Raw genomic sequence first — 20,633 nt, forward strand, 5'->3', positions numbered from 1 at the left:
GTTATTTTAGTTAACTCGTAGAAAAAGTATTGTATACAATAGTGATATAATCAAGTTTTTCAATCTCGTACTCAGCAAGCTTCGTTGCCTAAACACGGTACTCGACTGAAAAACTCTCTATTATATCACGATTGTATAAAATACAATTGAATTCTTTTTCGATCGAATTCCCAGTCTACAATTAAATTATGTACCTGTAATCCCGCAAGTTTTTGCAAAACTTTTATTATATGTACAAGTTTTCAAATTGTTATACAGCATTTACTAAATTTCCAATCAATCCAATTTCAAGAAAAAAGAATTAGGGACACTTGATCTGGATGATGTTATTAAATGATCAGCTCGTGTATTAACCAACATACGTATGTATATGTATATTCTATTAGTATTTTTTTTCATTACGTTGTCACATAAATACTGTTAAAAAATTTGAATAGTCTCATTTCCGCTGAAATATGAGCACTTCATAAGTGGGTTGTGTTTATAGATAGTTTTTAGGGTTCCGTAACCAAAGGATAAAAAACGGGACCCTATTACTAAGGCTCCACTGTCCGTCTGTCTGTTAACAGGCTGTATCTAATGAACCGTGATAGCTACAGTTGAAATTTTCACAGATGATGTATTTCTGTTGCCGCTATAACAACAAATACTAAAAAGCACGGAATCCTCGGTGGGCGAGCCCGACTCGCACTAGTCAGTTTTTTTTTAATAGGTACTCGTACTCCATATTGATTCAAGCCATCTTAAGGAATATTATAAGTGTAAATTTGGGTAGCTCCCACAGTGAATCATGTATTTGCCTATAGTCAGCAGTGGTGATTTCACTCATGTTGTTGCCTGGATCGGTCTGTCAAGTTATTACACAGTGTTTTTTTGTATTATATTGCTATTAATTATAAGGAAAAAACTATTGCATACCTATCTGGCGAATGTATGATAAGATCAAACCTTTGGTACAGTTAGCAAAGCTATTAGCCTGGCACCCCTGCATTTGTAAAAGTTCATCGCATTTACATGTTACTTATTAGCATATAAACTTATAAATTATTTAATAAACGCGATTTTAACAGGTTTAATAAAATAATAATTCCCAAAATACAAAAAAGTGTAGTTCACGAGATGTTATAAAGTTGCAAAATAATTTAGGTAACGGGATTCCTTTCAAAAACTTTTTGCTAAACATTTCTGAAAATATTTCTAGATTTTTATAAAGAAGGGCACGAAATCGGGTCACTTGGCCCCTTAAAGTCCCTGGTGGTTAAGCCCATTTCATAATCTCATCGAGAAACGAGAAAGAAACAAACATTAACAGAAGTTTCTTAAGTTTAACAAATAAGGAAATTTCACACCTGTGTTACTAACAGATTGTATAAAGTGTTGTTACCCTTACAGGCATATGCAGCTGCCACAGCGGCAGCGAGATGCGCTCCTCGCTCGAGTCGCAGGAATCTCACGCCAACAGTATTCACGTCCACTCGCACTCGAACCACAATCGGTACGTCGACCAGTATGTATATTGTGCTTTGTTGTTTTTAATAATTTAACGTATAATCCGTTGATAACCTAAAATACCTAGCAGGAATGTTGAAACAAATGAGCGTTCCATACTATTTCCTATAGGCAGTACTTCACTCTTGCCCCTTGTCACTTTAGTATTCTTGCTCCGATCTAGCACACGTATGTACACAATAGACTTAGAAAGAAACAAAAAGCTGTCCAAAACCGACACAACATCATCGAAGGCTTATTTTGTGCTGCTGTTAATAAACTTATATCCAACAAAAATATCGGTAACGACTAACGACTTGGCGGCCAGTATAGCGGCTTAGCTTTCGGCGCCACTGGCGGCCCAGTGTGTTGCAACTCTTAGTGGCCCATTTGAAGGGTGCGATCGCCCTTATAACCCCTTTGAATAAATTCATTATTATAGTATAATACAAACAATAATATCTAGGAACAGTTATAATATAAACAATTGTAAATACAGTTTTTATCGTTCGTATCTACTAAAAATCAAATTAAATTTCAATGATTTCATAGGATAGGTTTGTCTCACTTTTTTGGTACACGATTCCAATGCCCCCAATATTACTTTTTCTCTTTTCATTTTATTTTATTATCTCTTCCTATTAGATTACCGTTATGTAATGGATGATCAAACCCAAGTACCGTTTGGGCATTCTAGCATAAACTGTCACCGCCATTACTATTTGCCTTGTACATTTCCTTCGATTCTTAGATGTTTATTTTTGATTCAACAGTTTCTCCAATGAGTCAGGTTTCGCATCGCAGGGCCAAGCCGAAATGTCTACGGAACATAGTTTCTCGTCGACTTTCGCTGCTCACCACTACTCGAGTCACGCGGACAGGTTATTCTTTGTCACATTTATGTGTTATGTTTATTTTTGTGATTGTTTTTTTCTTGACTGTTTTAAGAGTTCTTTCTTCGTTTGTACCCCTTTCACGCTTTGTGTTATTGTTTTTGCAGTAATTTTGAAAGTACACTGTATGTGAACGAAATGATGGGCACCCGTCAAAGTATTGAGAGCTTCATGAATGTACATATGACAAATGCAACCACTCATCAGTCTGTAAGCACAATGTGAGTTACCACTCTTCAATCTCGCAATTGGTTGTTAATTGCTGTGGCGGCGATTTGTTAACATTGTTGGGCCTGCCAACCGTGTCAGAGACTGAATAATCAAGAATAGTATCAGAAAATAAGTTGAATTCCCTCGTTTAGTTCTAGTGTCACGCTTGGCTAGCCCGACTATAACGTGCAAGACATTTTTACTAATTTAATCCTATTAAGCATTGTGGATTTCATCGGTTATAAGTAAGGTTCGCAATATAATAAAATTGTTGGCTTGCAAAATGAGGGTTAATAGCTTGATGCATTCAAGGTGATTTTTACGCAAGTTTAAACTAGTGTTTCGTGACTCAGGTTGCCGAGCATCACGTCAGACGAGAGCGAGGCGCCGCCCGAGCTGCCGGTGAAGACGCGGCGCAACAACCGCGCGGACGTCCAAAATAGCTTCCCTAACGTTGAAATCAGGTGATCTTTACCACATGTATGCTTTTGGTTTTGAATCTACAATCTGCACTGCCATCATCCGGAATGGTACAAGTCAAACCAACTTACTACGTAAGTTATCTGCGTCAAATAAAGCCCATCGTAATAATTTTGCTTATGTTTAATATGAACTTGCGATTTCGTCTATTGTTCTAGCATAAATTAACGCAAAAATTTAACCCATTCACACCTATATAAGTATTAAGTATCTTTGTAATGACGACGGCACTGACAGGTTGTCAAATACATTTTGTCGCGTCGAGTTTTATAATGTGATGTCGATGTCAATTTTAGTCATATTTGTATGATCTGATTGAACAACCACACTTCGTATTAAAATGATTGAGATTAGAAAGCAAAGAAAATACGAGATTCTGCTTTCCATAAATGATTCTATCATATACAAAAAAGGTGTTAGGTTAAAGTTTAGTATGTTATAAATGTGTAAAAAAACATCGTTGTATAACGTTCTTTACGTTATACGACTAATACACGCATGAACAATAACAAAACATAATTAATATCTTGTTATCGTACGTACTTTAATTACGCTAACATTGAATACAAATTAGCCATCGTTTCGGTTACGTAGGCTCATGAACGTTCGGTGAACTATTATTTGCTACTCGTTCAAGGCAATTATTTAAATTAGCTTTCCGCGCTCTCGCACTCATCTACTTGCGATATAATAGATGAATTATAATTATGTACGTTGTGGTTTTACACTTTTGTAAATTACCTAGTTTAAATAACAGGTGTCACTGATAACAAGATAATATTTAAGGCATTATTTGGAAGTAGGATATAACTTTAATTAATAGAAAAATAATGTATGTATTTGAAGGTTATTTCGGTTCGTTAAAGTTCTTAGTCTTCTTACTACATTTCTGCTAGGCTAGTAGGAAGAGTAACATGTGTACTTGCAGGCAACAGGCATGTGTGTTAAAGCTACTAGCTGTGCCCGTGGCTTTGAGCATGAGATTTGGTCAGGGCATGAAAATAAAAAGGAATTAATTAGCGCTTAAGATTTTTAGCGAAAAGACAATTAATACTTAGTTTCGCTATGATAAATCATATTAATACATACTTAGTTTCGCTATGATAAATCATATTAATGTGCATTGAAATTAGTTTTTCAATCGATTGGTTGCGAATAAGTAGGTACTAAACGTAGTTAATTTGATGTTTCAGACAAAGCCCAGTGTGCTCGCTGCACGGCGAGGCGCGGCCGCACACGCTGGCCGAGCACCACCCCACGCGGCCGCCCCCGCTGCCGCTCAAGAAGAAACACAGTCAGTATTCACGCGTTTACCGGTCGGCCAGTGGCCGCGCCATCCTCACCTTCCCTACCTAATTAAGCCTAGAAAATGTGTCCGAACCGTTAAAACTAAGCCCTAAGATAAGGAGCCGGGTATAGCCATATTATGACCACATTTTTAATAAACCGACTCAATGGAACTACATTTCTAGGCTTGAATATTTTTAGCTGCGAATTACTCAATATAAAATATAGTTTGGCTAGTCTGTCATCAGCAAAATACCAAATGAACTTATTTTTATTAGTAAGTATCTGTATACTGTTTTAACGATTTTCGTCTAGTATTATTATATGTCCATAAATCCTCTTGCTCTACTTGAACATTATAAATTCATAATGATTATTATAATTTGATCAGATGTCCAGAGAAAGAGGAAAAACTTATTCTAAATATTATAATAAATAAATAAACATTTGGTTGTCCCACAGACTTTTAGAGTTATCATAATCTTGTATTGTTATGCACATCTAGCCAGATTATATTAAGTAATCCTGACGGTTAAAATAATACTTACATTTTAAATAATACAGATGGTGTGGAACTTACTAACCTTGATCGGATTGGGACTGAGTACCTAAATACAAAATAAAATAACATTTTGAAAGTTAAATGAATGAGCTAGTCTATATCTTCATATGTATCTAACTTGCAACATCTTAAAGTGAATGATTGGTATCTGCAAGATGTATAAGCTAAATTGAGTTAACGTTTATCTCCCATTTTAACCTTGATGCAATATAGGTGTGTACTTGTTGATACGATGTACATACAATAGATAATACAAAAAAATGGAACCCACTTATTATTACTATTGTGTCCATATACGAAAACATCTTGAAAAAGATAGATGTTAACACTACCCATCACAAACGACATGCATGAGTCAGAGAGCATAGCGTTCCGGCAGACTAATCCGGCTTAGGCCGAAAATAACTACTATTACGCTTGTAGGCATAGCACAGGAGGGCTGCGACAGTTTCTTCCCCGCGAGATAGACTACACTTCCCTCTCTAATTAACATAATTAGAAAAAGACGGGTAATCTATCTCGCGCGTAAGAGACTGCCGCGGCTCTCCTGTGCTAAGCCCATTGAAGGTTTCTGTAATGGTATAAATGTGATATTCGGACGGCGACTGCTGCAGCATTATTGTAGCAGCGTTACTGCGCGAACGATGGTGATGATGACGATGTCCGATTATCACCTTTAGGATAAGCTCAACCAATGTACATGAAACTACATTTATGCGAAGTGTCTCTTTTGGAGTATCTATACTTAAAAGAATATCTCCGTGTAAGTCAAACGACTGTTTCGTGATCCAATACGTTCTTCTAAGGGTGGTATTCCACCTGTCAAATTTCTTTATCCAAAGTTAGTGTGTCTCACTCTCTCATTAAAGCAAAATGTGAGACGCAATACGCATTGGGCAAAGAAATGGGATATTGGAATACCACCCTAAAATGATGTACATTTTGCGAAAGTTGTTTTGTTTAAAATTCTAATAATGATGGGTAGTTTTGTGAAGCGGTTGGGGTGTGTTATATTGAATATTAGAATTAAAATCAGTCGCTCAAGTGCATGGAATGCATACACTCAACTAACTTTTCAAGCCATAAAAAGAAGCAACTTTTTTATAGGTATACTTATTTATAAATATACTGAATGGAGGTTACACCTTTCTAACCAACGCATGTTACGCCGGGGTACAGGTATAGGAGATATTTCCTATTTCGCAGTCTTGTCAGTTACTAAATTCAGGAAGGTGTAACAAGCTCTTAAAATATGATAAACGCAAGTTTATACCTAATGAAAGCTGGATGTAATGTTAACAAATAGGTAGTTGTTGCCAAAATCCGGCAAGGTCGTGGATATTTTATATTTATTTATATCTTTAACTTTCTTGTTTTCATGACTAATGATAGTAATGATTGTAATAATTGTAATGACTTAAAGCGCAATATCAAATTTTGTTCATTTAATATCTCAGAAACCATTTTATCAAACATGTTTTTTGGCAGACAAGTACGCACATCACTGTCACCAACTGGATTTTGTTATTTGCGAATAAAGTCAGGCGTTTATAACTAATAACATGATCAATCATTGTTATTTTCCAACTGGATTGTCTAACTAATCGCACCTAATATTGCTGCCACTAGCTCTCGTCTATTCATAATAATCATAATGAGTATGTTTTGGGCCTTTACATATTATTAACCTATTTCACTTAAATATAAATATTGACCATTTGACCATTATGCCGTGTACACTTGCATAATAGCATTCATCATAAGTAATAAAGTATTCCAAAAGCTTTTGCATAACTTTTGGATTTAAAAGCGAAACTTACTCAGATAACTTGTTTTAACTGTCGCGTTTATTGGAGGCTGAGCGATTGAGTCTGCGAAAATAAACATGAATTCGTACCTTTAATATTGTCAGATGAAGTGGTTAGCGATGCCATGTTTATTGTGTTACATTGATTTGATTTTTGTTGTCACAATTACTGGTTCTAAATGGATCACCGTAAAATATCGGTGGCCCAATATTACAGGGTTCTATGTTACATTTTCAAGATAGTTGAAATTCGACTTAATGTCACTATGACAATGTTCAAATTTCAGTTCGATAAAAGTGAGACATAGAACCCTGTAATATTGGGCCAGCGATATGTCGCTCTATGCCAGTACGAACTTTTTAAGCTGCTATAATGGCGGTACGAACTATTGTTCATTTTTTCATCTCTCTTAGTTCAGTTGTCCGTGTTTGGTAGACCACTAAAACAAATTTCAATTCAACCTTTTAACCGTCCAGACGACATATATTTTTGACTCGCTATTTTAACTCTTCTCATAATTTACAAAAGGCAGGTGTTACTTAGTTTGTCTTATTGTCTATAAGATAACGGCGATTAAAAGGTTATTTGAAAAACACTAACGAACTATGCACATTTGTCTTGTGAACACGTCAAAAAAGTTCAGAGGGTCAAATCGTATACAATAAGGGGGTTATATATAACGGCATGTTTGTCTGTTGTGCCGGTGCGGTGCCGCAGTGTTTCAAAGCGTCGCATACAGCGGTGAGTGGAATGCATGCAAGCGCTACACAGCTCCAACTCATCTCGCTTCCATTGGCTCGGTTGTCGGAGCTTTTACTCCTTCGATTCTAGTACTCCAATCCATTTAGCAGCATTTTGCACCATTTCAGGATCGATATCTGCGTTTATAACTGTGTATGTATAGTTAATATAACCAGTATTCCCGTTATAAACGGCCTGGGTTCTATTAGTCCGACGTCGACACATTGTTTTCACATAGTTATCACAGTCACACTCCAAATGCAGACTACCTGGAGGTTCATCTGCGTGCTTTTAGCGGTTTTCACAGCTTTTACCACTGACATATAGATCTAAGACACAGCCTCACTTAGTTTGCTTTCTTGTTCTTGTGAAAGATAGTACTATGAACTAAGGCTTACTTCTAACGACTTTGGAATTTAATCTGCACTATAGAGGTGATGACGTCTTAGGGCGCTTCATAGCATAAATGTGTCCAAAACACCTTCGTCATGTTCTATAGTTTTTACATAAAATTTTGTCTTTATATTATTTTTGGTGTTATTAACTGGTATTGCAGTTGTTTAAAGTTTGTTTGTTTGCAAAACAACTTGGTTTTATGTTGAAATTTGTGCTCAAGGGTGTCCCAGGATAGCCGCATATGGAAAACTCGTCACTATGCATAACAATTACTAATTGCATTTTAGAACTCGTTTGATTGCATCACACGATTGTACTAGTTTTCTAGACAGTGGCCTTTGTGTCGTGTGTGGCGTAGTGGGACAGAGAACAACTTTGGGGCCCCTTTATGTAAGCTATCCTGACACACCCTATATCGGTATGACCCGCGGTAATCGATGGTTATGTAGATATGTTTCCAAGGCTTTCCACGAGCTGCTAATTAAAAGCGATCAGTGTGCGGATAACGCTTTCGGTTCTAACGATTCTATATCACTCGTCATGTAATACAATGTGCATCGTTTCTTTAGTTATGGCGTATATGGAGATGTTCGGCAACTGCAGTCACCCGCCCAACAACGCGGCCGCGCCGCCAGACATGTTCCGGCACTCTATTCATACATACAATCTGGCAAGGTAAGTTTCAATATTCAGCTGAAGAGCTTTTATAACATTCCTAATTTTCATGTTTTATTATTTACACGCCAAGACTAGTAATGGCTTAGGGCGCAACAAACAACCTCAAGCGGCATGCCATTTAACCGATTTTTATCATTTCTATGGCATCATTAGGCAAGCCTTTTATTTAGTTTGCGTTTATTTTCGACCTGTAGAATAATTTGTCAGCTGTTTCAAAAAGCTGATGGGGAACCGAGTCCCATAGACGCTCCAAAGCTGATGGGACCCGCTCTGGCTTAACCCGCTAGGGTGCATTTCAGTTTACTCACTTGAGGTTCCGTTTCATGTCAAAGAATTTTAAGCGTATCTCATAAATTAAACATTTATTTCATCCATTATTCCTCAAACAGTGTAGTTGATTGACGTCATCGTCTTCTAGCAAGCATATAAACAGTTCATCTATCAGGCATGGCATAGCATTTACCTAGTGTAAAATTACAGTGCCCAACACACGAGCGGGAGCACTATGGTGCAGCGCCACCAGCACGTCCAACGGTCCATAGCGCAGTCCTTTACTGTGCAGCACTTTAGTAGTCCACCGGTATTGAGGTAAGAGATCCTGGACACTATAATTTATAGAACTGTATTAAACATTGACATGTCGACAAATGCCTTTTCGCCAATGTGAATCCTGGTGGCTTTTTTAACGTATGAATATTTGACAACTGTGCAGAAAATCAATCATTAGGTGCTAGTAATAATATCTCACCACCACCGGCTGACACAATGTGGCGCCATCTTAACCTACGAACGTAGTGGGAGCTGACCAGGCAAGGCTTCGTTAATCATCCCCCCTAACCAGTTTACGAGCATGCGATATCACAGAAAGTTTTAACTTATAATGAATCACAGGAGTAGAGCATAACTTTTGTGAAACACAATCACTCTTTTTTGTCTAAAATTTTGTATTTGTTATCCATTAACTTAACACTCAGATTTGTAGCTACATAATAGTGTAGTAAATAAAGGTAGTGGACCCCGCAGTAATTCCTCAGCCTGAAAAAACTTTACAGTATGATAAAGTATCAATAAATAAAAAGTATTGTATAAATTTCCAAAGAATAATAATAATAGAATTAAAGTAAATACCTAAAGTCTTAAATCGTTAATATCTTTTTACGGAAAAATGCTCCGTTCAAACATTCTTCGCCAGACATATTCATGTAACTTATTGCAACAATATATGAAATATCAAAAAAATATCCCAGCAGAAATACCAGTATTAATAAAATAAAATTTTTTGGCGTGTCTTGGACCGGAAAATTGCTCAGTCTAATTTTTTCACTGGAATGCCATTTTATTGCCGTTTTATACCTACAAAATGAAAATCTAAAAAATTTCCACTCTCAGTTTTTAATAGTTCTATACATACATACATTTCGATACGCAAGTTTTTTGGATTTTTTTACCCACTACGCCAAATTATATTCTAAGATCATATAAGAAGAAAAAAATGACAGAGCAATTTTCCCATGAAAATGAGCGTCAAAAAAAGGAAGTATCATAAAAAAATATTCTCATGTTTGACAAAACTTTTAGATTTTTTTCTAGTATCACATACTGATACAAATAACTTATTTTGTAAAATAATTTTGGACTGAGGAATTACTCGGTTCAATATATAATCAGATTTGTGTTTTTACCTAACTTAGGAGTTTTTTTTTTTGGATATTTATAATGTTAGTCTCGGCTCATACTATACAATAACCAAGCTAAATTTCATCGACTGAGAAATTAATGCATGGGTCTCCATACAACAACTTGCTTCATTTACTACCCTATAATGTGATTCATGAAAAATGATTGAATCCCCAACGTTACAATAAATGATTTCCTAAAATAGGACCCAGGGGCCCGTTTGGTTTAGTGAAGGTTTGTAGCTTGTAATAAGAGGGAAATATTATTTCTAATGCAATTAGTCAATGAGTTAAAATGAGGCTTCCGTTTGCTTTATCAGTTACAACTTTCCTAAAATAGAGCCCTTGGAAGAGGTCTTTGAACTTGTCACAGGTATACAAGATATTATGCAATGCATCGCTCCTGCTGCTGACTGTACATATGTATTAAACAACTGACCGTATTAAGATCTATTTTTCGACTTGAGTAAATATGCGCATTTATTTCGCGCGTTGCGCGTTGCGGCGGTGAATATTTTAGAATAATTGTAGCCAGTTCCTGATAGTTATTTAGATCTCTGTTCTGCCCGCAGTGGGTCCGAGGACAGCGTCAGTTTGACCACGTCTGGCGGGACCAGCCCCGTGCCTCCCGAGCTACCGCCAAAGATGAATAAAACTAAGGTACCGTATACACTACATTAGTATTGAGCAATGGTGCAGAATAAATAATAGTACTAGGTACAGAAGACTCACTCTCTAACAAAACGCGTCTGTTACGATTAGGACAGGTATGGCCGCTAGGTGGCGACAGCGCCACGCGCGGCTTATGGCTAGCCACCAAAATTGGTGTGGAACGGTACATCCGTAGTTTTAGCTACCTGTAGCAAAGCGACGAAATCGCGGAGTGAGCCACGCCTGGCAATGGTGAATGGGACTGCCGAGTGCAAATTACGTTATAATAATGCCAAAGTTTGATATAATTTTAATGTAATTTGCACCCGTCAGTCGCTCATTAGTGCAATAACATGTGGAATGCTGATTTAATTACTCTGTATAGAAAGCAGTATTTATACTAACCTAAGGAATGGGACACCAAACCTCTGGTCTTATTTGGCCAGCGATAAGCCCTAGTCTCACCTGATCGGAAAATGTAGTTTACTTCTAGTTCAGGTCTAGGTAGCCTATTTACTCTTGGAGATAAGATATGATATTAAGGCACTTGAAGGTAACCGATTAAGGGTAAGGTTGAAAAACTGGCTACTAGATAAAACATTTTATAGTCTGAAAGAATATTTTGAACATTAATTGGTATTTAATAATCTTTGCATGTTATTGACCGGAGCGTAGCGAAGGTCTACGTTTCGACTGGAGCATTTTGCTTTTGTATGTCCGGATGTTCTCCTCTACAGGTCGCAATTCTTAACCGAATCTCGTGAAATTTTGTGACTGGATTCTGTCTAAATAATTTTTTTTTGTCCGTCCGGTTTTTTTAATTTTTTTTAAATGGCGGAGTCGTGATAGCTCACGCCTAAACAAATAGTGGTATCGGTACGGAGATATGTTTATAGATTAAATGGCCAAAAATTTAGAAAATTTATTTCGCTGGTTTTGGAGGTATTGAGATATTTAATTTTAACTAATTTTAATTTGAGAAGGAGTAGCTAACTTTCGTCAACCCATCTAAGAACTATCTGGCTCAGTTTGTAAACGTTCGCTTTTTCTGTTTGCACAGAGGGTCTGGGTTCGATCCCCAGTAATTGTATGCTGGGATATTATAACTTTTTGTATTTTTTTACACATAAATTTCGTATTGTTTTTTTTTAATTTACTATATTTAAAGCTCTTAGCACCATGTTATTTAAAGCTCTGCTCGCGAGGTCTACAGCTCACAGAGCCACTAGTTTAAGTTTAGTTCATAAGTTAATTAAGTGGTATGCAACCAGAAATGGGTAATTGTTGAAACAAATTGTATCATAATTACCATCAACAAATGTACACAGTACTGCAATAAATCATTCTTATTCTTATGTACACCGTATGGCCAGTATTTACAGCGTATTATATTTTCAGATTCAAATCAATTCGAGTAATGAACTTCTACCGCCTCCCTCGCCTCGACCTTCATCACACAATAGCTCTACGTCCGTTGAAGACACCACGCACAACAATCTGGTATTTATTTTACACTCGCAGGTAGAGAGGTGACCACCTGTGGAAATAACTAAGCTATAATAGTACCATAGACTCCATAATTTCTTTGTCCAATGTTAGTGCGTGCCGCTCTCGTGCGTGTCGATAGGTGGATTACCATCTTGATGACGAGTAAGGGGACTGAGGCAGAGGGCGAATGGGTGAATACCAAGTTTTAAAACGGACGCCACCGCTCCTCCCTCGGTTCCCTTACTCGTCTGCCTTCATTATTTCAAGCTTCCGGGCTAATAGCCAATTGTATGACGTGAGCGCTCTATGCTTACTTATTTCTCTATGGTAGTACTATATAATTTATTGCTATAAATCATGAGTCATTACTACCACATAGACACTACAAAAACCATACTCAACATGCGTCAAAACAAAAAGGATAGCTTTAAGTACACGTGAAGTAGTTACACGATGATTTTATTTCAGAACTCTGATGAATCTTACATTAGTACTTCCACTCCGGCCAAGTTCCCCGTCGAGGACGAGCACGAGTTGCTGGTGCCTGAGCCAACACCGTCACCTGTGCCGTCGCAGGTTGGTCAAATTATATGTTTGCAATAATATTGGGTAATAAAAATAGTCATATCTAACGAATATATTGTAACGGATTTAGGAATAGCGGGCAAGTGGCACATTTTTCAGATGTTGACGTACCTTAATAAAACGAGACCTCAGTTGTATTACAGTTATAAGTTACAAGTTTTATGAAATAACCACCAGCTAGCTTTCTTACTCAACATGACTAATGTTATAAATTTGTGTAGAAGAGCGAAAGCAGTACTGAGCCTATTGCGGCCACAAAAGACTCTGACACCGCTCCTCCGGACGCCGATCCTGAAGACATCATACTGCAGACCGACATTAGCTCGAACCTACTTCTGAAGGCGCCCAGCAAAGATGGGCCTGAGGTGCGGGGCGGACATCCGGACGCCCTCATCGTCCTCGCCACTAAGGCTACCAAAGGTATATATGTAGTATTGCATATCAAGTAAAAAAAACTTACCGTTGTCAAAATTAAATAAGAACTAGTGAATAGTAACGTGACAAATGTTGTAACATGAGATAAGACAAATGAGGAAAGATTTAGGCAATTAACTTTTTATCTGTCTTATCTATCCGTTTTACTGATCGATTCACCAAAGCTGGCGTGCATGAAATGAACTAAATAAAGAAAGATATCTGTAATATTTCACTATGGAATTTATATGAACTAGAGTTGACCAAGATAAGTCTGGAACGATTTTGATAGCACACGCAGTGCAAGTGCTATTTATAGGTCATAATTTCATATAAGTTTGACGTTTAAAATAACACTTGCACTGCATGTGTCAAGTCACTATCAAAATCGTTGCAGACTTTTCTTGGGATAACTCTACCTACCTTATACTTATAGTCAAGTTAGCTACTCTTTATAGTTCTCTACGATTTATAAAATTGAAATTGTGTCTAAAAATAACTGCTCTCTACGTTTCTCTAATAATGTTTTGGTGCTTTATTGCATGCATGGTATGAAATAATTTATTTTAAATACATTCAATATTCCTATTGTGTGAATTTAGTTGAGTTGTAAATATATGTATTGAGGTAAACTTACTCACGCTCACTCATTAAACTTATTCTCGGCTAGCTTTGGTGAATAAACAACAAGATCATCATGGTAATCATAATCATAACTTGCATGGTAAACTGTATACTTACTCTGTTAACTTTGCGGCGAAATTTACACTATCAAGCCATGAAAAGATTGAAAAGTGCTAGTCAGTAATTCCAAGAGTGTAAGCACGATAACATGTTTTCCTGAGACAATAACAAGATTATATGTGGTTAAAGAATCCATTGAGAATATTTGCACACTGCATGATTCTGGAGCGGCAGTCACGTTGGTCAATAAATGGGTTCCCAATTGGTTTATCTTGTGCATGATTTTGGGAGTGACCTATCATTAAAATTAAGCGTGTTAGTTGTCACGAATGAATTGACGTTTCTCTAAAAGTTAGGTACACATCCCATGGCTTTTAATCTTATAACTTTCATGCTTTCACTTTACAGAGACGGACGAGTGTAAGTGGTCGATTCAGTGTATGGTTTGGGGCTGAGACAATACATGGATGTATACGTTCTTTTTCTACTAGTGCTTTTGCTTTGAATGATAATGCCGCCAAATCGAAACTAGTGCCATGCTAATGATAATTTGTAAATAATTCTAGTTATAGCTTCATTGCACAAGTTTATTTAATAATGTCAGAAAACAGAAAAGTTGACTATTAAACAGTGTATTCTTTTGAGGAAATTAACATAAATACACATAAATTACAACATAAACATCTATTACGTAAATGACATAAGCATTAAGCTTAGATATACACTTGTGAATAGAAATGTACATACTCGTACAATAGTAGATTGTTAACCAAGGGATGAAAGTCACTCATTTCTGCCGAGTTAGTTTGGCGCTCGAACACAGTGAGAGCGCCAATAGTCCGAGGCTGAAATGATGCCTTTCACCCGAGTTCTTCACACTCTACTTTTCATTTCTAATACAAGGAAAGTAAAATGCATATGTTTTTTTAAAAACATGACTAAGTATACATTTTATAGTATTTTTGAGGGTACTTTCAATTAACAATTTAGGCAAAAGTATCGTTATTTATGGAATGGGGAGTCAAATATCAGAATAGTAATTGTGTAACAAATCCATTTTCACTTCTCATGCTCAAAAAGTGCACCTTTATGTCGTGCGTAGACGACATAAAATCGCATTTTATGCTCTAGAGCATATTATGCTCTAGAGCATAAAAGTAAAATTTTCTTCTAAGACTAAGGTAATCGGTCTCAACAGCCAAACAGTTAAAACATATTGTACAATTTTACTGAGCAATAAAATTGTGTAGATGACAAAACTTGTTATATTATTTTATTTTTGCTACAATTTATTAGAAATCCGTATTTTCTGTCATTAAATTTAGTAAGTAAATCACATAAAATAGGAGTCGATTATCGTTCAAAATTGCTCCGAAATGTTTGACTTGGCAGAAAACCAAGCGTCTGAAACTCTGATCACATGTTGCAAATTTAAAAAAATAATTAAAAAGTTAGTTGGCGGGAATTGGTTATGTATTATGTTCTTTCGCTTTACGACAATTTCGTGGTGTAAATTGCCGTGAAAATGTGTTTTATTTTCCTCTCAATCGAAGTGAAAAGCAGAGTGTACAACAAGGGCATAAATGTCAATTTTTACCCTCGTCTACTATTTTAAACCCTCAAATGAATATCTAAGAAGTTTGACCTGTATATCTGGCAGCAGTTACTATCTTGCTGTAAGGTTTTAAAAATGTAGCTGCTTATCGCGCATGTTGTAAAGATTTTCATTTAAATTCTGACTTACCTAGTCACAAAGTGAGCATGAGCACAGTAAGAAATATTTAAATACACTACATACATACTTTGTTGACCCTGATGTCTTTCCATATAAGCTCTTGTCACTTGATATTTCGACCTATCAATAAGACACTATTAATACAATAAATAAAGCAAGTTTAATGTATAAGTATTTAAATAGTGTAATTTGGTTTTTCTGTTTTCAAAGCCGGACTTTCAAGTACGAATTAGGGCCGGTTGCACCAACCCCATTCTTATCGACAAAAAATTGAAATAAAGTAATTATAGAATTCATAATATTATAGGACCTCCTTACCATCATCCTTACCATCATCCTTACTCGTGCAATAAAATGTTTGTGAATGTAATAGAGTACGTCTTCGTTAAATCTTGTGGTGTAATATAGCAACACCACGAAAACCACCATTAAGGTGACTCTTTTTATGGAAAAGTGGCGTTGTTGGTGAAGTTGACGAACTCAAGCCATCACATGTGGTTGGTGTAACTGGTTCTAAATTTCAAGAGATGCTTCAGGGCACATACATATATTTGCGAATCAAACGTTTTCGCTTTGCTCTAGACAATTTTTCCCAAAGTGAAACCTTGTGATAGTTATCTAAGTTATCTTACATGTTGATGTACGTACACGAGGAAGCCATTAAAACAATCATGAATATTTAATCAAATCAAATCGTTCGTTTTTAATATTTTTGACATACTATTGAAAGGATGCGCTTTGGGGAAGCTCCTCTTTTTTGTTATCTACTAACTTTTTTCAAGTTTGTGCTAAAATAATTGTAGGCATTATATTTTTGCATTATTAGTAAAGGACTATTTAAGATAGTTCTTCACCAACTGAATAATCAATCAGTAATGTAGTAACTATAATATTATTCATAAAGATTAAAAATCGGCAAGATAGGTTCAGTAAAATATAACTGAACTTTTTACTGTGAAGCATAGATACGAGAATACAAGAGAAGTGTTTCTTTACTGATCCAAAACGTGCAGTATGACTGATTATTGGCCAACTGAATTCACCTGATTTTGTATACGTGTTTATCGTACGACTTTGCAAACAATTCAAAACACTACAACTGATGCGTCGCTAAACACCTGAGTCAATAATTAGTCCACAAAATAGATTCGTCTCTTTATTATTAAAATCTCTATGCACGCTTTAAATTTGGCATCGTCTAGATATTATAGAGATTTTATCTATTTTGGTCTGGTATGGTCTGATTGGTATGATGTTATCTCTTGTATTCTATATAAGGTAAGGAAGTTTGGCCAGAGGTGTGTTAAGTTTGATATGTGTGCACAGACTTCGCGTACCAGGAGGCGTTCCTGGCCACGTACCGCACGTGGGTGGCGCCGCGCGAGCTCGTGGCGCGGCTGACGCGCCGCGCGCACCACTTCAAGTCGCGTCCCCACGAGCTGCGCTCCACGCTCAGTCTGCTCACTAGGGTTGTAAATGATCTTACGTAAGTTACACATTATTGTACTTTGCATTTATAACGCTGATTAAATAGGAGCCTACACGAGCGATTTTAATTAGAGATGGGTTATAGCATTTAGTGTAGTTAAACAGTTATATTGTCTACATCCCTGTAGAAACGCATATTTTGTTATTCAAATGAAGACACGGACAGGGATGTTGATTTTATTTTATTTATTTCAGGATGACGGACCTTGAAGAATCTCTAATGCAGAAAATTATGGAATTTATTTATTGGCTTATTGAAGTCGAAGAGTTGCCAATCGCTAAAGCACTAAGGCAAATTTTGGTTGACAAGCAAAAGCAGTTGCATAACCAACAACAGGTAACTTTTTTCACTATCATTTACGCACGCCAGTATGGCACTGCATTTTATATTTATTCTGAATTATGGACGTTACACGTCTATATTGTCGAGGTAAAATAAATAAATACATTTATACCCAGGTCGACCTAATAAATATCATCATGTAACATGTGAAAGTCACATAAATTAATAAACCTGTGTACCTTCTAATAGTAATTGAGTATATTATCTCAGGCCAACACTAGATACGAATACGAGTCTCCGTGCTACTCGAGCGTATCTCTCCGGCGCGACACGCTGCTCGACTTCAAGCCGTCCGAGCTCGCGGAGCAGATGACGTTGCTGGACGCCGCGCTGTTCGCGCGCATCACCACGGCCGAGGTGCTGTCGTGGCCGCGCGACCAGTCCGAGGAGAGCTCTCCGAACCTCACAAGGTTCACGGAGCACTTCAATAAGATGAGCTACTGGGCACGCTCGCGAATTTTAGAACAGGTGTGTACTTTTTACATATAAATGATACTTCGTTACATCTTATTAAACCTGATGAATCGGTTTTAAAATACCTACTTTTAAAACTTGCTACTGAGATCGTATCACTTTAATCAGTCACCATAATCTGTAAAACAACACCAAAAACCTTCTTAAGCAACCTAAAAATACTTCTGTTCCAGGACGAAGTGCAAAAACGGGAACGCTACGCCCGGTGCTTTCTAAAAGTTATGAAGGCGTTGCGTAAAATCCACAACTTCAACTCGTACCTAGCGCTGGTGTCGGCGCTAGACTCGCCGCCCGTGCAGCGGCTGGGCTGGCCGCGCGCCATCGTCGAGGCGCTGCACGACCACTGCGCCATCATCGACTCGTCTTCCTCTTTCCGCGCCTACAGGAATGCCCTGGCGGAGACGCAGCCGCCCTGCATACCCTACATGTAACTATCACTCTCCTTATTACCCTGCGTACGCAACCATTAGAGGAGTTCAATTATTTGGGTGTATTAAAAAATAAATAAAAAGCAAATAGTGTTTAGTTTTAAGTTTATAACATACATATGTATGTTAGTCTGTAAGGTATTTGTAATATGGGCCTTGTTGCCTGAATTAAAATTCTAAATAAATAAATAAATAAATAAATTAACTTTTTGTCACTTGTTGAGTTGGTCACATTCTCCTGAGAGCCACTATGTAAAGAACCGCATTAGAGGTCAATTTTAATTTACCTTAAATACATTTTGTTAGTACTTGGCTTATTTGTATACTAATACAAAATACAAATTGTTTATTTACCTAACATTACAAATTGAATAACTGGCTGATAGGGCAGAAAAATTACAAAAAAATAAATTTGATTCACTCTTTTATCGAAACGAATATCAAGCCACTAATTTGTTTTACTTGATATACACGTTACCATTTGCCCTATTATGTATATGTATTCAGTGTATGGATTTGCATGTTTAATATGGCATACCCCATCACCGAAATTCAGGAGAGTACAGTCAGGCAAGAAAGTGGTCTAGGATTGATTGATAGAGTCGAAAAGTGGTAGACCACTTTCTTGGCTGACCGTACCTAACGAATGTCATGGTTCGTTTGTATATAGTCAACTACGAGTTTATACTGTTCTTTTATTCTAGAGCATGACCTGGATACATTTGTCGTTGACATTATTTTTCTTTTGACAGTGGTCTAGTACTCCAAGATCTGACTTTCGTCCACATCGGCAACCCAGACCTATTGCCCGACGGAAGCATCAACTTCACAAAGCGATGGCAACAGTACCACATCATGGAAAATATGAAGAGATTCCACAAAGAGTGTGTATTTTAGTTTGTCGTACTTATATTTTTATGTTATCAGTAGTTTGCTAGGAGGAGTTTTGGAGAGGCGTATGCCCAACAGTGGGCGCATACTCGCTGAGGAAGAAGAAGAAGGAGAGTAGTTTTAAAGCAAAGCCCTTTGGGTTATTGCATGTATACGGTGATTTTGCGCGCCAGTAGCGAGACGAGTTGTCCTCCTTCGTCGATATTATGATCGTGGCGCCGCACATGATAAGCGTGGCATTCAAAGGGTTAATATGGAGGGTGGATATAAAAACTACAATAAACATTTACCCTAGCCATAAATTTACCATAAATGAACTAACTAAAAAACAGCAATAAATATAAGTTATAACTGGCCTGTTTATTCAGGATTGATTTATTTTCGCAGCAGACAGTACAAGTTTAAGAAGAACGAACGTATCCAAGCCATGTTCAACGAGTTCGACGACGTGTTAAGTGAGGAGGCGATGTGGCAGATATCGGAGAGCCTAAAGCCGCGCAGCGGGCGACCGCGCGCCGCCGCCGCGCCCGCGCCGCCCGCGCCGCCCACTGCCTAGCTAGCGTCGCTGCTCAACTGCGCCCGGCTGACCATGGCGGTCAGTACGCACATCCGATACAATACTTAGGGTCGGTTGCACCAAACCGTCTGTTACCGTTTTAGCGTTCGCTAAATCTTATTGTATGAAAAGTTTCATAGTTCTCTGCTGCTTGACGTTGATCAGTCTGTTGATTGTGGTTGGTGCAACTGGCCCTTAGCCTAGCCCCCATTAACTTACGAGTACTTGCCTTTGTTTCAATACCTTCTATCTATATAGGGCTCATTTAGACGATGCATGAACTCGCATGCGAGTTTCATTACATTGCGGTTTTTGATCGGTCCGTTGAATTGGACGCAACCAACAGTCCGCAATGTAACTAAAATCGCTTGCAAGTTCGCGCGCCGTCTAAATCTGCCCATACTCTGGTAAGTTTGGTATTTCACCTGTCTAATTTCTTGGTCCAATGTGCAATGTGAGACGCAAATACACATTGGACAAAGAAATTGGACAGGTCGAATACGACCCTAAGTCTTTGTTAGTAGAAAAAGGCGCGAAATTCAAAATTTGTATGGGAGATCGATCTTGCGTGCCTACATTTTTCAGATTTGCCGGATTTTTCTACAGATAAAGTTGGGTTGCCATAGTATACTATCAAAACTAATCCATGGAAGTTTTAATGTAAATACATTTGTTGC

At 37.4% G+C, this 20,633-nt stretch overlaps 1 protein-coding gene across 11 annotated transcripts in view; it reads left to right on the plus strand.

Moving 5' to 3' along the window:
• Positions 1-19,995, plus strand: part of LOC134804505 (guanine nucleotide-releasing factor 2) — a 54,314-nt gene extending 34,319 nt beyond the window's left edge. For 4 of the 11 annotated variants that reach the window (XM_063777576.1, XM_063777568.1, XM_063777578.1 and 1 more), the window contains 19 exons: positions 1,393-1,507; positions 2,262-2,369; positions 2,489-2,602; positions 2,945-3,055; positions 4,265-4,365; positions 7,446-7,469; positions 8,435-8,540; positions 9,024-9,131; positions 10,792-10,879; positions 12,269-12,370; positions 12,827-12,934; positions 13,165-13,363; positions 14,450-14,461; positions 17,103-17,262; positions 17,460-17,601; positions 17,818-18,075; positions 18,255-18,508; positions 19,262-19,393; positions 19,788-19,995. In XM_063777576.1, the coding sequence (XP_063633646.1) occupies positions 1,393-1,507; positions 2,262-2,369; positions 2,489-2,602; positions 2,945-3,055; positions 4,265-4,365; positions 7,446-7,469; positions 8,435-8,540; positions 9,024-9,131; positions 10,792-10,879; positions 12,269-12,370; positions 12,827-12,934; positions 13,165-13,363; positions 14,450-14,461; positions 17,103-17,262; positions 17,460-17,601; positions 17,818-18,075; positions 18,255-18,508; positions 19,262-19,393; positions 19,788-19,956 (2,411 nt within the window). In that variant the 3' untranslated portion in view covers positions 19,957-19,995. The remainder of the gene's footprint in view (positions 1-1,392; positions 1,508-2,261; positions 2,370-2,488; positions 2,603-2,944; positions 3,056-4,264; positions 4,366-7,445; positions 7,470-8,434; positions 8,541-9,023; positions 9,132-10,791; positions 10,880-12,268; positions 12,371-12,826; positions 12,935-13,164; positions 13,364-14,449; positions 14,462-17,102; positions 17,263-17,459; positions 17,602-17,817; positions 18,076-18,254; positions 18,509-19,261; positions 19,394-19,787) is intronic. The other 7 variants (XM_063777569.1, XM_063777570.1, XM_063777579.1 and 4 more) reach the window with 7 other exon arrangements.
• Positions 19,996-20,633: the final 638 nt, after the last annotated feature.

Source organism: Cydia splendana, chromosome Z (assembly GCF_910591565.1).
Source record: "Cydia splendana chromosome Z, ilCydSple1.2, whole genome shotgun sequence".
NCBI lineage: Eukaryota > Metazoa > Arthropoda > Insecta > Lepidoptera > Tortricidae > Cydia > Cydia splendana.